A 15,597-nucleotide genomic window follows, 5' to 3' on the forward strand; every position below is an offset into this window, starting at 1 on the left:
GTAAAATTACTTATAAATGACATTTCAAATATCTGTTACGCTTCAAACATGGTTGGACGAATTGGTAGTGCTTTAGGTGGTATGGATTGTATTTGAAAATGAAAGCCCAGCTCTAGAGCTACATGTATCTGGCAAGCTAGACCAGCTCTAAGAGCTATCTGGCTAGCTTTATTTAGTATTAGTACACATTTAAAATTGTAGTGGCCATCTGGTGTTATTTTTTTTGAAAAGATAAAGGTTTTGGTGTTATTTTGGGCAGATGGGAAAGACCTTGAGCAGAAATAGATCAATCATCGTAATAATGCATGCTGTCATCAACAACGGCCACTTTAGCTGTCAGGCATGATAAACATCACTAATTTGGGTGACAGTGGTATTTGATAATGGTCTAGATAAAACTGAAGTATAGATAGTCTTGCTGTCTGTTTGGTTGCAGTTTGGAAGGATTAAAGCCTGATGTTTATATCAATGAATGTGTAACATAACTGTCCTTGAGTATACCCAGCTGTTAATGAGTTACCTAGAGAATACCTGGTAACCAGATAACCGATGGTTGGGGGGTTGTTTATTGAGTCCAGCGGCATTGATAATGTTGCGTTGGCGCCAGTATTGTGACAGAATTAGGCACCCGTAACTGGGTTAGTATGGCTTAGAATTGTTAACCTCCTCCCAGCTAAACTTAAGGGTAGTCTTTTGGCACCAAATTTGGAGTGGTTACAGCATGAAGCAGCAGGGAGAAGGTTAAGTAGCTAAATAACACCAGCAGTTCAAAGTCAGAAAATACTGGGGATTGATGTTTTACCTTCTTTCAGTATGTTCAGTATATTTTCATGTGCCAATTAAAAAGAGTCTATTTTATTATATCATGGTGCTCTTGTTTGCTTTCAAAACTTTGATAAGAGATCTGCGTGACCAAAAAATTATCGTTAGGATTTCCAAGTGCAAAATGTTTTAATGTAGTCAATATCAATTGATATTATGACATAACAATAACTATTGGACGTAAGTTTAAGAGGTCACACAGCTCATGAATTTTGTATGTACCTACTACAGAGGCGAATCTGGCGCTGGCAAGACAGAGAACACCAAGAAGGTCATCCAGTATCTGGCATACGTGGCGGCCGCACCGCCAGGAAGCAAAGGCGGCAAGTCCCAATCCACATCCAACCTGCACGGTCCACATGTAAGTTCCTCCGCCGTTCGTGGTGTAAAAGTGAGTTGAGGTTCCCTTCTCTTTGCAAGCAAGCTCTGCACTGGCTTGTGAGCTTTGAGATGGCATCAGAACGTCCATAGTGGTATTGTACATGTGTTGTTTGGCTGTTTTCGTTATGTGGTTTCGCCTTGTATGTGTACTGTATAGTGAAGAGGCACTAGCTCAGATATAAGTGCTGCAATACTATGGTAGGGGCAGGAATGTATCATCATTTCCAGTTTATATTGTCAGAAAACAACTTTATTGATGTTTTGATCATCCAAACACTGCAGGAAGGCCTGACTGGACAACTTCAGGTGTATATGCTCTAGGGACTTTTACGAACGAAAGTAAAATTTCAATGTAGTGCCAAAGCAAAGATTTTCATCAGGATTGAACAGTACTTCTAAATGAGATTTATAAAGGAAGTATTCTCTCACTGGAAATCCTTTATGAACTTGATAGTCTTTCTCTGGAAATGATGGTATATCTGTATGTATGTCTGTCTCTTGTTCAAGCATTGTTGTATCATTTTGTGCTGACAGTCTTGTCACACAGCAGTGCAATAGTATTTATGCACAGTAAGTAGTCCACTGCACTGCAAGAACAAAGTCATTGGTTACTCAGACTGAATCACTGTGCATGTAGCTAGCATATTTATAGCACTGCTTGAGTCATCTGTGCTTGAATATGATTGTTGACATGCTTTATCAGCTAGAATATTGGCACTCAATATTGGCAAACAAAGCATGTACTGTTAGAACAGGTTGCTACTTATTGAACACCTGTTTCACCTGTAGTGTAGAGTCACTTGTGTGCTTTTACTCTATTACTTGTTGTGAATTTTGCACGTTAGATATTAGGTGTGTGTTTCACTGTTGACCAATTCACAAGCACTTATGTCTTCTCCACATTCTCACCGTCCCCTCCCGGTGTTGCTCACACCAACAGGGTGTATATCTGACAAAGGATGCGGTAAGTAGCCCTGACAGGGCGCTGCGCCTCCTCTCGCTAAGTTGGCGTGCAGTGGCCTCCTTCATGGGTAGCTAGCTGTAAAGTAGCATGCTGTAAGAGTCGATAGCAGCTTGCTCTTTGCCAGTTAACCAACCCCACACTCACTTGTGCCAAATAAAGTGCCTTCCCTCCCCTCCCCCTTGCCAGTGGTATAGACACACTACTGGTGATACAACTTACAAGTCTTTTCCCTTACAGTCCAGCCCCAACTGAAACACTGTCCCTCTTCAAGTGTGCTGTGTTGTGTCTTATATATAGTACCCCATGTGATACTTTAGTAGGAAAATTAACACAAACAATTTTCAAGTCCAACCCTATTAATCCTTTGTTTTTCCATCTATTTTAGCTATGCTGTACTGTGATGTTTCTGTACTTAAACTCTTCATTTACAGAATGCTTCATGTAAACTTTGCTTTGTCTCATGTATGTATGCTGTGTACAATGAAATATTTGCCCATGTGAACAAATTTTTTTTCAGAATTTCCAAGAAAGGAGCAAAATTCTACATACACTTTTTCCCCAACATATTTTCATCAGTCAAAACAAACTGGATCTGCAAGTAGACAAAATTCAGAGGGGCTGTTCTCTGTAGACATTCAAATCTATCATTGGTTCACAAAAAAGGTATTTCTGGAAGGTCCCAACATGTTGGACATATACATAAGAACAGTACTTGAATTTGTTTCTACCGATTTCTTAAAACAGAAGTTAATAAATGCAGTTCATAATGGTGGATTCCAAAACAGATATGTCGTCAACCTCTCTGTCCAAGGAACTTTCACCTATATGTTCGTTGAGCAACTTTCTACTACCAAATTCCCACTGTTTCTCCCTATCGTTCATCAATAAAGAGACTTTTCAGTGCGAAATTCTGTGTCAAGTCTGTTGATGTAGTGCCCTTGTGGTTCTTTATCTGATGCTAACTCTTCCCCCGGTGTCTCTTTTCATGCTCTCGTCTCTAAGTATGGGGTTGGTTACACATTAGTAAGTATAGCCTGGCCTAGTCTTCTCTTCCTTTTCTTCTTTGTATGTCAAATGGACAATGCTCTGCTTGGTTAGATAATGCCTTGCTTGTGGTTGGTGGTGGGTACTGCTACTTCTAGGTTGCCTGCTTATATTACAGACTGCTTAAACTTTAAACTCAATCAACGATGATCACAATTGATCTTTGACATTAGGTTAATCATAAATGATCTCTAACAGTTACTTAAATCAGATATACATAATGCAATTTTTTCCTCTCCTTTCAGCTTACTAACTGCCATGATGCCTGCTGCTTGTATTTGAGCTGATAACCCGATGAACTAATCAGTATCAATTTGAAATTTTGCACGTCTAATTTTAATATCTTTTCTGTTGTTGACAGGTTGCCTCAAATGACTTCCATCTCAGAAGTTCAGAATGGCTGAACCGTTGCCCCAGCAGCCACCAATACTGTGGTTATCACTTGTTCTGTAGAAGCCCAACAAAACAACACACTTTCTCTGACATTTCTCCTCTTGCAACAACATAATTCTCCATTAAAAATTTACTCATTTAAGTAATATCAATGTGCATGTTGTTGCCACCTCTTGAGACTATGGCCCGACGTCTTTGGGCACTGGTTCTTCAAACCTCTCTTCTCTCACTTTCTTAAAAATCAATAACCAACAAAACCAAAAATACAAGAAAAAGTGTTTCATTGTCATTTCAGCATCAGTTTGTTAATCATTGTTTCAGTTTCCAGAGATCCAACCATCACTTGTTGTATTGCATGAATTCTGTGTTTGTCTGATTCACTGATTGATCCAAATTTTTACATTTTGGCAACAGCAACTTGACATCTCTGGAGACGACAAACATACATTTTACATTCCCCCCCCTCTGCTGTATACAAAATTGGGAAAAACCTGATGGAAGTCAGTTGAAAATAACCTGTTTTTGTTTTGCCTGGCTGCCCCTACAGGGCACTGACAGGCATAATTACCACCTACAGGGGGAGCTGGAGACTCAACTGCTACAGGCCAACCCTATTCTGGAGTCCTTTGGCAATGCCAAAACTGTCAAAAATGACAACTCGTCACGATTTGTAAGTAAAATCCTTTCTCTTCATTGTCACTCATACTTAAAAATGTTGATAAAAAGCTGTAGTGTTTGAAGAGATGCTATCTTTGATGGGGAAAATATATGAAGTAAAAGAAAGGTATCCTTGGCTGGAATATCAACTTGATAAAATATCAGGTTGAAATTTACGCTTTTGAAGAACAACTACGTACATGTTTAAGGTGGTACGATGTGAATCAGAGTAACATTATGTAAGACTGCAAGATGTGGAATAGAGTTGTACGGGACAGTTCCTCACCTAGTATTGAACTTGAAGGATGATGACGATGCTAATTTAATGGAGCAGCATCTTTATATTCCACTCCGTGCAGAGACCCAGGTATTTGTTCCTGTTAGATCAGTAGACATCCTTCTTCATCTTATTAACATGTTGTTTTTCACAGGGCAAGTTCATCCGTATCAACTTCGACATGTCAGGGTACCTTGCTGGCGCCAGCATCGAGACATGTATCCTTCAGTGACATCAACATTTGGTGCAATTGATTTGATGTTTGTTTTTTTGTAATTGTATGTGTATATATATATATATATATATATATATATCCCAGAAGAAGACAGAATCTGTACGTTTGTGAAAAGGGGCTTTTTAAAAAAGATACTTTCTGTTAACACATCAGAGAAATTTTATCGTTACAACAAAAAGTACAGTTACTTTCATATATATATATATATATATATATATATATATATATATATATATATATATATATATATATATACAAATATTTCAGGTAGTAGTAGTGCAATGTTTTCTGGAAAAGAAGATTGTTCATTTACAGGAGACACAATGGTCTGATTGTAAGAAAGCAGTTTGCCAAAACATAGTATTGGTAGCTGATGGTAGATGACCATGTTTCCTCTGTATTGGGTAGATATCATTGCATAACTGTGTTGTAGATTGTGTTCTAGATTTTTCCTTGACTCCTGTGTTCAGATCTGCTTGAAAAGGCTCGTTGTATCCGTCAGGCAACCAACGAAAGAACATTCCATATCTACTACCAGTTACTGAAGGGAGCCAATGCACAGCTGAAGAGTGAGTAGCACAGAATTCAAAAAAATATTTATGAACAGCCTTAAAAGAATACTGTGCATCATCAATAGTCTTGTTAGCCTGACTTCATAATTACAAGACTTAGTTACTCAGGACGGCGACCGTCTGTCTTTCAGTAGCCCTTTGGCCACACATCTGTGTGCAATCACTACAGCGGGGTACTAGTCCACTAGTAGTGGTGTGCGTTCAATTACCATACTCTTTCCTAGATACTTAGTGCTAAGCAGAGAAAGCGGTATGTACCAAATCTTTGGTATTATTCGACTGAATGCAAGGCAAACACTCTACTCACTTGACCATTGCACCAGTGACATTTGAGAGTTACACAGACTAACCACTTGTAAACCCCACCACCACCACCACAGAGGACTTGCTGATCGAGGATGCCAAGTTCTACACTTTCCTTACCAACGGTTACGTCGCAGTCCCTGGAGTGGACGATTCACAGGAGTTCCAGGACACTCTGGAGGCCATGAAGATCATGAACATCCCAGAAGAAGACAGAATCTGTACGTTTGTGAAAAGGAGCTTTTTAAAAAATATACTTTCTGTTAACACATCAGAGAAGTTTTATTGTTACAACAAAAAGTACAGTTACTTTCATCCAGTCAACTTAAGACTACGAAATGTAAATACAAAACAAGTGTTAAAATTCTACTTTCTGAACAATATAGGCTAACATACGTAAATCTTTGATATATAGTTGGAGAGTGCAACTGATTACATTTTCATACAGCTTTTTGGTTATCAGTGTAAATACTGTTTTGTTACTCCATACTCCAAGAATGTAGGGTAAGAGAAGTTTCTGACAAATTTCCAACCTGCACCATTACATATTTTGGAATGTAAGTTTTGTTGGATTTGAGTGAAATGAAGAATGGAATGTTCATTTGACATGTCATGTGACAAGAGAACTCCAAGGCAAGATCTGACTTTACCGGAGAACTCCCCATAGTAGCAAACTCTTTTCTTGCGTGTAAACATTTGAGTTTTTTAAAAAGTGTTTCTCCTCCTCTTCCACAGCTATCATGAGGGTGGTGTCTGGCGTGCTGATGTTTGGTAACCTTCAATTCAAGCAGGACCGCAACACCGACCAGGCCACATTACCAGACAACACCGGTATGTTATCTTTCATAAAGTCATTGCTAAACTTTTCAATAGTATGTAAAGACTCTCTCTGTCTTTGTATGCATATGTATACACATGCTGGACAAAAAAATTATTTATGTCTTCCCATCAGTGGCCCAGAAGGTGTGCCATCTCATGGGCATGCCCGTGTCCGAGTTCACCAAGGCTCTGCTCAGGCCACGAGTCAAGGTCGGCAGAGACTACGTCCATAAGGCTCAGACCAAAGAACAGGTATGTGGTTTGCTTACCGCTTTCAACATCATTGTTGTTGGGAACAAATTGTTTCAACAGTTAAGCAGTCTTGATGCAGTGTTGTCTGTTATATAAGGGCCAAAAGGATGGCTAGGAAAAGAAGATCATACTATATTTATTATGTGATGGTAAGTCTAACACCAGTGTTAACATGCTTCTCATGCTACCAAAATTAAGGCAACCTACTGCACCATGTGGAAGAATTTGCTCCTTGTAAAACAGTCTAAGCTGGTAAGAAGAAGAAAACTGGCAATAGCTTCGATAGGGTAGGATAAAGCATATGCCTTTTCAAAGATTTCCAGCAAAAGAACCATCACCGAAACAACTCCTGAACTTGAAGGGTACAAACTATAACTGAAAGACACTTGAAATAGCAAGTATGGAGGTGCAACAACACTGATGTGAGTTTGTAATGTCTCCTTAGGTGGAGTTTGCTGTGGAGGCCCTCACCAAGGCCGTCTATGAGCGCATGTTCCGCTGGCTGGTCCGGGCAATCAACAAGTCACTGGACCGCACACGCAGACAGGGGGCCTCCTTCATTGGCATCCTGGACATCGCTGGCTTCGAGATCTTCGGGGTAGGTCTTCGAGATATCTCAAGCCCCTGTAGCTGACCGTGGCCCCCCTACCTTCTCCAGACCATGGTTGGGAGTTAGTCGTGAGCAAGGTCATCTGTGGTTAAAAGTTGGTCAGCGACTACTAGTCTTTAAAAGTTGTATGAATGTTGAAAAATCAAACTTGGAGAAGTCATTTTCTTCTCTGAGATCAGATGAGATTAGAGGAGAAAACTGGAGCTAGAATAGGATGGATTCCAGGCTACTCCCAACACAGTACCAACCTTGATTGGGGAGTGGTCAGGATCAATTAAGATGTGGGAAGTTTTTTTAGTTGGCCATCAGCAACGGTGGGTGGGCAGAAACACACAAGATAGTGTTGAATCAATGCTAATGTTGTTGTCCTGGAATAGTAAGTGTTACACGATCTTACAGAGTGTAGACTTGAAAGTGGTTGTCAGGTAATTGAGATTCTGATTGGGAATGTCTGCATTGTCTTGTTAGGTATGCATGGAGCCCGGTATGCATGGACCCCAGTATGCATGTCTATGAGCTAACGTCTGTAAGGTGGACAAAACTGTACATCTTGTCACTTGAAGAAGACGAGTATAGACCAAAGTTGACGCTGCTGCAACTTTACATAAAATGTGTCTCCACTTTTCTCTCTAGAACGCAGCCAAAATTTCCAACTTTTTAAGTTGATCTTTGGTCTTGATTAGTAGTTAATTGTAGGAATGTATATTTTCTTACACAGCGTATCTATATAGTAAAAGGTATTAAAAAGATTGATTAATAGACACATTTGATATCATAAATCACTGTACTTTTGTTGTGTCAATAAAGATTGTATTTACATTTGTATTTGTGTTCAGAATAATAGTTTGGCACTTTGTGTCTTTGGTGATAATATTTTTTCTTCTGACTTTAGTAGATAGGCACATATGGATATCATATGCTATTTCAGAATAGAAATATGGCACTCTGTATCGTTTCTAATAACATTTTTTATGTGTGATTTCAGCTGAACAGTTTTGAGCAGCTGTGCATCAACTACACGAACGAGAAGCTGCAGCAGCTCTTCAACCACACCATGTTTGTGCTGGAGCAGGAGGAGTACCAGCGCGAGGGCATCGACTGGAAGTTCATCGACTTCGGTCTGGACCTCCAGCCCACCATCGACCTCATCGAGAAGGTGACCATGAAAAGTCTTAGTTTCATTGATATTTTTTATTTATTTCGTCAGGGGAAACATGACCTACTGTCGGTTTTTCAATGTGCCCTGGGGAAAAGACCCAGACAAAAGTCATTAACATCAAAGGAAATGAAAGATACAAGATGGTGCAAAAAGGGATATTGCAAATTGCTAAATGGTACAAAACTCATATTGCAAGATAAGTAAAACAATGATGTAACTTAGATATGATATGGCATGAAACATAATAGAATTACATGGTACTGGAGTAAAGTTGACAAGAAATTTATGTATCAAGATTGAATGTAATGATCATGATTCTGAATACATTAGAAAAGTAATTGCAGAAGACAAGTAACAAATTGCTCTGATTAGTACATGACGTCTTCAGCAGGATGTTCTGCAGTTTTGTTGTTGCCCTTTGGTAACCTCTGAGTGGATGGGTTGGGGAGAGGGCTATATTCGGATGTTATCTGTTCAGAATTCTTGTACAGAGTTGAAATACAACCACTGTGACCCTTGAACCAAATTCCTTCTTGTTGAGAAGGAAATATCATCGGGAAGATTACTTCCGTCACATCTGTAAGTGCTTACGTGCAAGTCGTAGCATACAATAGGAGGCATTCAAGTCATTTCCTAGGCTGTAAAGCTAGCCCATCAGGGTAATTGACAGGAACTACCTCCTAATGCAATAAGGAAGGCCAAATCAGATAAGACTTCCTATCCCAGCAATTTGAAGACAAGTCAGCTGTTCCCTGGTTATGTCAAGCCTTGTTTGTTTTAGTTGCATGATTCGCTAGCTGTCGGGTAATACAGGGACTTAGGGTTTAGGCTTAGAGTTCACTAAGGTGGAATAACCAGATAACATTGGTAAGATGGTTTGGAAAAGCTGGAGCCCAAGCAACCAGAGCCAACAGGTAACAATGGACTACTGGTCAACAAATAGAGCTGCAGAGTACTGTAATTTAATTGTTGCCATGTTTTCATAGCCCCTGGGACGAATGCTGTGTAGCACAAAATTTTGTTCTGGACACTGAAGGATGTAAAATGCATTCCATCTTTGAGTTTTCCAAAAAGTCATTAAAATTTACGCAGAACAAGTGCAAACTATTTTCCCAAAGTGTTATTCCATATTATTTTTTCAAAAGGTACCCAGTTTCAGAGTACCAATAAAATCTGGTCTATGTTGGCAGGTGGTCACTATTGATAGGATTCTTACTGATTATGTCAATGGGAAAAATTATCTTCGGGACCACCACTAAGTAGTCGCATGTGGAGGTGGTTACTTGTTACATGTTTGACTGTATGCAACCAACCTAATTAACGTTTTAGATGCTTCTGCGCCAGGAAATGCTAGCCAGCAAGAGCTGCCTTGGCTGAACCAGTGTTATGATTTGTTTCATTCTCAATAAATGCAAATATGTATGTATTAACGTTTTCTTCTGTAATCCCCCAGCCCCTTGGTGTGCTGGCCCTGCTGGATGAAGAGTGCTGGTTCCCCAAGGCCACTGACAAGTCCTACGTGGAGAAGCTGGTCACCAACCACTCCAACAACATGAAGTTTGCCAAGTCGGACTTCAGAGCCAATGCTGACTTCAGTGTTGTCCACTATGCTGGAAAGGTACTGGCTCTTTGGTGGTTTAGAGAAGTTTTATAAGAAAACAATTTCATTTTGAATTTTAACTTACACTAGTGATTTTGAGAAGTTTCTTAAGAAAAGAGAATAAACATTTCTCTTCTGCCCATAAAATTTGAAGTTTATTCTGTATTCCAGCAGACATAGTCCAATGTGCATCTAAAAGAAATTGTAAAAGTCATTAAAGTCACTTTTCCACAATATACAGTACATAATACAATTCTATATAATCATGTTCAAAGTGAGCAGACTACCTCAACAGGGAGAAGATTTACTACATAAGATCAGCGTTTTCTGCGGTTGATCTCGTAAAAAGTTTGTAAGGATCATCAGAGCCAGACAGTTGACCATGAACTCTTGTTTCAGGTGGACTACCTTGCTGACCAGTGGCTGATGAAGAACATGGACCCACTGAACGACAACTGTGTGGAGCTCCTCAAGAACTCTTCTGACAGCTTCATGGCTACCATCTGGAAGGACGGTAAGTCTAAATTGATGAGAAGGAAAGCTTGTCCACTTGCCCCTGCAGAAAGTGGCACAATGGAGAGAACTTTCAATTGAGATAACTCAAAGACGTGTTGTGTGAATCTTTACAAGGAGGTTATAACCTCCTTGGTCTTTGCAAGGCAAATGCTGGCCAAAGAGCAGAAGAATATAGTATGACAAGTACTTCTTTATCTTGCTGCCAGTATGTATTTCCTACTTTTTTTCGTCTTCTTTTATCTCTGCAACTTTTAAAACTGTTTTCTATGCCTTAGGATTCTCCTAAATATCCTTGTTCTCTTTTGTAAATCTTTCTTGAGGTGAAGTAGTTTTAGTTCAGTTGTTCCTTTTTCACTTTACTTGTATATAATTTATTTCTTCTATACCTTTTTCTCTTTTCCTCCTCCTTTCTCTGCAGTTGCCTTAAGTACTACTCCCCGCTCCACTTTTTTCATGGACAATCCTTTTGTCCAAGGCAACACCAAGAAACTTAAAAAAGGGTCCAAACACGGAGGTGATGCATTTGTGGAAGTGAGAGTTGGCTCCTAACCTCCTACATTGTACCTACCTTCCTAACCTAACCATAGCATGGCTTGTTTGCAGAATGCAGGATGGCATGTTTCATGCATCGGCCAGTGCCCAGTTAAATCATGAACTTCTGTATATATGGATTATATGCTATGGTTAATGATGACAGTACGATATGGAGGTTTGTTTTAAAAGTGCAAAATTGAATCCAATGTCTAATTCTATAAATATAATGCTGTGTCAAACATGAGTTTCTGCTTTGATGTCAAACACAGATGGACAATGTTGGTCATAAACTGAGTAGGACATTTTCTACTTAAGTGCAGATTGTCTCATGTTTCAGTATGCTTCTTAATGAAGTACAAGCATCATACTTTAGGCTGTTAAAAACAATTTGCAACAGTTAGCAATTTTCTCATGCAGATTACACATTAGTGAAATAGAACATTTACCTCGTTTTAAAGAATCTTTTCAATCTTGTTCACAAGCAAAGCAACATTAATGCAGACATCACATCAGTATTCTTCAGCATCTCTTTTTCTGTTCTTTCCATCTGTCCATCTCTGTTTCTTGGACAGAGTGTGTCTGTCTATTTTCCATCTGTTGGTCTCACCGCAAGAAGATTCGGTGCGCCTCTTAACCAAGGTACTTTAATTTCCACCAACCTCACTCTTTCCTGTTTAGTCATGCTTTTTCTTTGCTCCTGCTTCCTTTTTCTCCACACTCACTTCGCTGTTGTTACCAGACACCTACACACAACTTCTATTCAGTCATAAATGAAGATTGTTGAGGGGTCTAACTCAAAAAGCATAGTCATCAATTAGAATTACAAGTTCATAGAAGTGATATAAGCTGTTTCGCTTCATGCAATTCCGATTCTAGAGGAAGTGTCTAAATAAAATTCAATGTGCAAAGTCTGCAAAGCAGAACATAGTTGAAAATATTAATCAGATAGTTCCTTATTTTGCACATTTTCCAGTTCGTAGTAATGATAGCCAACTTCTTCAGGTATCAATACAGTAAGAAAATACTTTTGTTTCCAAAGGTCTGGAGGTATGTGTGAGATGGTAAACAATCATTCAATCCAGGTTGTAAAACATTTCTTGATTGACTTGAGAGTTGTTTCCTCACACAGCTACTGGCATCATCAGCATGAGTGAGGCCCAGGCTGCGGACACGGCCTTCGGACAGTCGCGCATCAGGAAGGGCATGTTCCGCACCGTGGGGCAGCTGTACAAGGAGCAGCTGGCCAAGCTGATGGAGGTGCTGCGGAACACCAACCCCAACTTCGTCAGGTGTATCATTCCCAACTACGAGAAAAAGGTGGGGAACATATCTAAGACTGCATGCCACCATTAACCAGTTGTAGCAGGATAAAGTAGAGTGGAGTCATTCCTCAGCTAACCAACATCTTTCACACCCTCAGTAAGACATCTGGAGTAGAATAGAACTTTTATTCAGTCTGTCACACTTAACCAGTTGTATGATCAGTTAGAGCACCTTTATCAGATTGAGTATCAATCTAACCATGCAAGACGCAAAGGAAGTTTCCTACAACAAGGTCTTCATGCCATCTCATTCTTGTTTTTGTGAAGACAGTAAAGACTGAAATGTTGGTAAAGATATCCTGTTTGTGCTAGTACTTTTTTTTATTGCTTTGAAATTCGTGCAACATAATTATGACATTGTCAAACATTTTGTAATAGAGAGGAACAGAATGATGTAAAAGGAGATCGCCACATCAGTGTAGAAGTCGAATGTTCACCAATAATTACCAAACCTTTTGATGTAATTGTGATCACTTGTGTTTTTGTTCAGGCTGGAAAGATTGAGTCCCACCTTGTTCTGGACCAGCTGCGCTGCAATGGTGTGCTGGAAGGCATCAGGATATGTCGCCAAGGCTTCCCCAACAGAATCGTGTTCCAGGAGTTCAAACAGAGGTGGGTCGCATACAGGTCCAGAACTGTGGGATTTACTCCCACAATATGCAGCCTTTCAAGGTCAAGGTCCAACATTTTTGGAATCTACTCAAAACAAATTTCTAGGTCCTGGTTGTTTTTGGAATGCTATGGATAATAGAAAGGGACAAGATGAGAAACTTTGCTGGATACAGCTGGCACAAATGTGCAATCTCAAGAACCTTTGAAAACTGGTGACCTCTGATTGAGAAAGACATGGAATATGGGAAATCTAATTGAATTAAAAGTCAAGTACTTCTGTGACAGTTTGGACAGAAATATAACTACCATACCAATATAGAATGAAACATGCATTTTGAATAGCCCCTGACAACTGATCATAGGCAACGAGTTTAGATCTTAAGCTTGACATTGATTACATTTTTCAAAATCTTAACTGTTTTTCCATGTATGTAAAGTGATGTGTCATGATAGCAGATGAGGATGGATTTTACTACAGATGACCTTGTTGAATGGATATTCTTTAAAGCTAGAGTTTGCTAATAACCTGAATTTGTGTCCATACCAGATACGAGATCCTGACTCCAAATGTCATCACAAAGGGCTTCATGGACGCTAAGAAAGCTTGCCAAAAGATGGTAGGTCCTTCTTTCCCTATCTGCCTGTTTGCATGAAGTAGTGTGATGGACAGCATTTGCTTAGTCTTTCCATTTCTCTGTGATTTGCCATGTACACATGTTTATGTACCTTGTGTTGTAGCATGGTTAATTGGGATGTAATGACCAGTGCATTGTACACATAAATACTCCATATCAGGATGGCAGCATTTCTCCTGCATGAGATGTCAATGATTGATTGCACATCTTGTTATTGATGATGATTATGGATGATTGATTGAAACCACAAGTGTGTATATGTGCCTGTGTGTATATAAGTCGTCAAACGTGGACAAGGAATTCATGGACGCCAAGACGGCCTGTCGAATGATGGTGAGTCACGTCTGGTGTGTGCGGCACGAACTTAACCCGCCTGAAATACCAGAGTGTTCAGGATTGATACCTGCATTGACATGCATGTCTTTACTATGTGTGTGTGACAGTTGTAGGTGAGTGGTATGATAGAAAGATACCACAGCTGTATATAAGACCAGCCCCTGCTGACAAGCAACACTTACTGAACTACCTGATGCAATAATCTTATACCAATAATTGTTTGGTAGTGATGATTGTTTTGAAAGGAGGATCAAGGATTCAACCAACAATTTTCTTAACATGTATTGAGTTTTGTTGTTTGTTTCACAAAGAAATTAAACTAGCACATAGTGTAACCCATGTTTAAAACTTGAGTCAAGTTGTACAGGAGAGTCATGTTAAACTATGAAATGTTGTGAAAAATTAAATTCCTCCAGCAAAAGTCATTCCTGGAGCTTGAATGCTTAGTATCATATTGAATATCCTAAAACACCGGTCCTGGATAAATTCTCAAAAGAGTCAGATGTTTCAGGTACCATCCAGTATTTTTCATCAGTGATGTAATGCTTGACCTGGATGTTTATCCTTCATGGACATGTGAAGCTTTTACACTGTAAGTCACTAGTCACAGTTGACCAAAGTACTTTTAAAAGCTACACAACATTATTAAGACAGAAAATGTACTTTGCCTAAAGGAACATATCTCCAAGTTGCTCCCTGACAAATCAAAGCCATCCTTACTATCCTGCCCCAGAGACAGTTTCAGTGCTACATTGCACAGCCAGATTTGTGTGTTTTAAGCGACCTCCATTCATTCACTTCCAGATTGAGGCCTTGGAACTGGACCACAACCTGTACAGGATCGGCCAGAGTAAGATCTTCTTCCGTGCGGGCGTGCTGGCCCATCTCGAGGAGGAGCGAGACATCAAGCTCACCGACATCATCATCCAGTTCCAGGCTGCTTGCCGTGGACTCATCGCCAGGAGGTAAGCAGAGCTCCCTGCATATTTTCCTGGACTCTGTTTCTGTTCTCTGCAGCATGTGATTCATAATACTATAAGTCACTTGAAGTTCACAGTGGCTTAAGTTAACTGTGAGGGAGAAAAGGCTGTGATTTATAAAGTTCACAGGGAACACAAGGTGTAATCTCCTAGCAGATTTATCGGTGGCAAAGACAGTATCCAAAGGGCAAATGCAGTCCAACTGGCTAAGGTGGCTAAGGTGTAGTGTTAGAAAGTATTATGGTCATGTTAGATTCACTGTGCAGAAGTGAAACCTAAAACAGTTAACTTTAAGATACTGTGAATGATTCAAGACTTACTGTACCAAGTCTGTATTCTGCCAAATTGCTTATGTGATAGTAAGGCTGTAAGGTGATTTTCTACTAGTATAAGAGTTTCAGTTTGTTTTTAAACCCACCACTATCCAACCTTAGAAGGGCCATTTTGCTTTGATGTTTACAACATCATGATATAATCTTTGAACAAAGGAAGTCCTTGGATAAATGTTTTCAAGATATTTGAGTTTATTTAGATATTGTTTGTCTTGCAAAGTTACGAGTTATATATTATAATT

At 39.5% G+C, this 15,597-nt stretch overlaps 1 protein-coding gene across 12 annotated transcripts in view; it reads left to right on the forward strand.

Annotated features, from left to right (window-relative positions):
* LOC136439629 (myosin-10-like) overlaps window positions 1-15,597 on the forward strand; it is a 59,026-nt gene that overhangs the window by 22,696 nt on the left and 20,733 nt on the right. For 6 of the 12 annotated variants that reach the window (XM_066435088.1, XM_066435087.1, XM_066435090.1 and 3 more), the window contains exons 4-20: window positions 1,054-1,213; window positions 2,144-2,167; window positions 3,170-3,190; window positions 4,182-4,274; window positions 4,693-4,756; window positions 5,244-5,342; window positions 5,726-5,869; window positions 6,384-6,479; window positions 6,601-6,719; window positions 7,165-7,317; window positions 8,315-8,485; window positions 9,942-10,106; window positions 10,488-10,602; window positions 12,268-12,455; window positions 12,951-13,072; window positions 13,620-13,689; window positions 14,848-15,008. In XM_066435088.1, the coding sequence (XP_066291185.1) occupies window positions 1,054-1,213; window positions 2,144-2,167; window positions 3,170-3,190; window positions 4,182-4,274; window positions 4,693-4,756; window positions 5,244-5,342; window positions 5,726-5,869; window positions 6,384-6,479; window positions 6,601-6,719; window positions 7,165-7,317; window positions 8,315-8,485; window positions 9,942-10,106; window positions 10,488-10,602; window positions 12,268-12,455; window positions 12,951-13,072; window positions 13,620-13,689; window positions 14,848-15,008 (1,965 nt within the window). Of the gene's footprint in view, window positions 1-1,053; window positions 1,214-2,143; window positions 2,168-3,169; window positions 3,191-4,151; window positions 4,275-4,692; window positions 4,757-5,243; window positions 5,343-5,725; window positions 5,870-6,383; window positions 6,480-6,600; window positions 6,720-7,164; window positions 7,318-8,314; window positions 8,486-9,941; window positions 10,107-10,487; window positions 10,603-12,267; window positions 12,456-12,950; window positions 13,073-13,619; window positions 13,690-14,847; window positions 15,009-15,597 lie in introns of all 12 variants that reach the window. The other 6 variants (XM_066435098.1, XM_066435099.1, XM_066435093.1 and 3 more) reach the window with 5 other exon arrangements.

This window comes from Branchiostoma lanceolatum, chromosome 8 (genome assembly GCF_035083965.1).
Source record: "Branchiostoma lanceolatum isolate klBraLanc5 chromosome 8, klBraLanc5.hap2, whole genome shotgun sequence".
Lineage (NCBI taxonomy): Eukaryota > Metazoa > Chordata > Leptocardii > Amphioxiformes > Branchiostomatidae > Branchiostoma > Branchiostoma lanceolatum.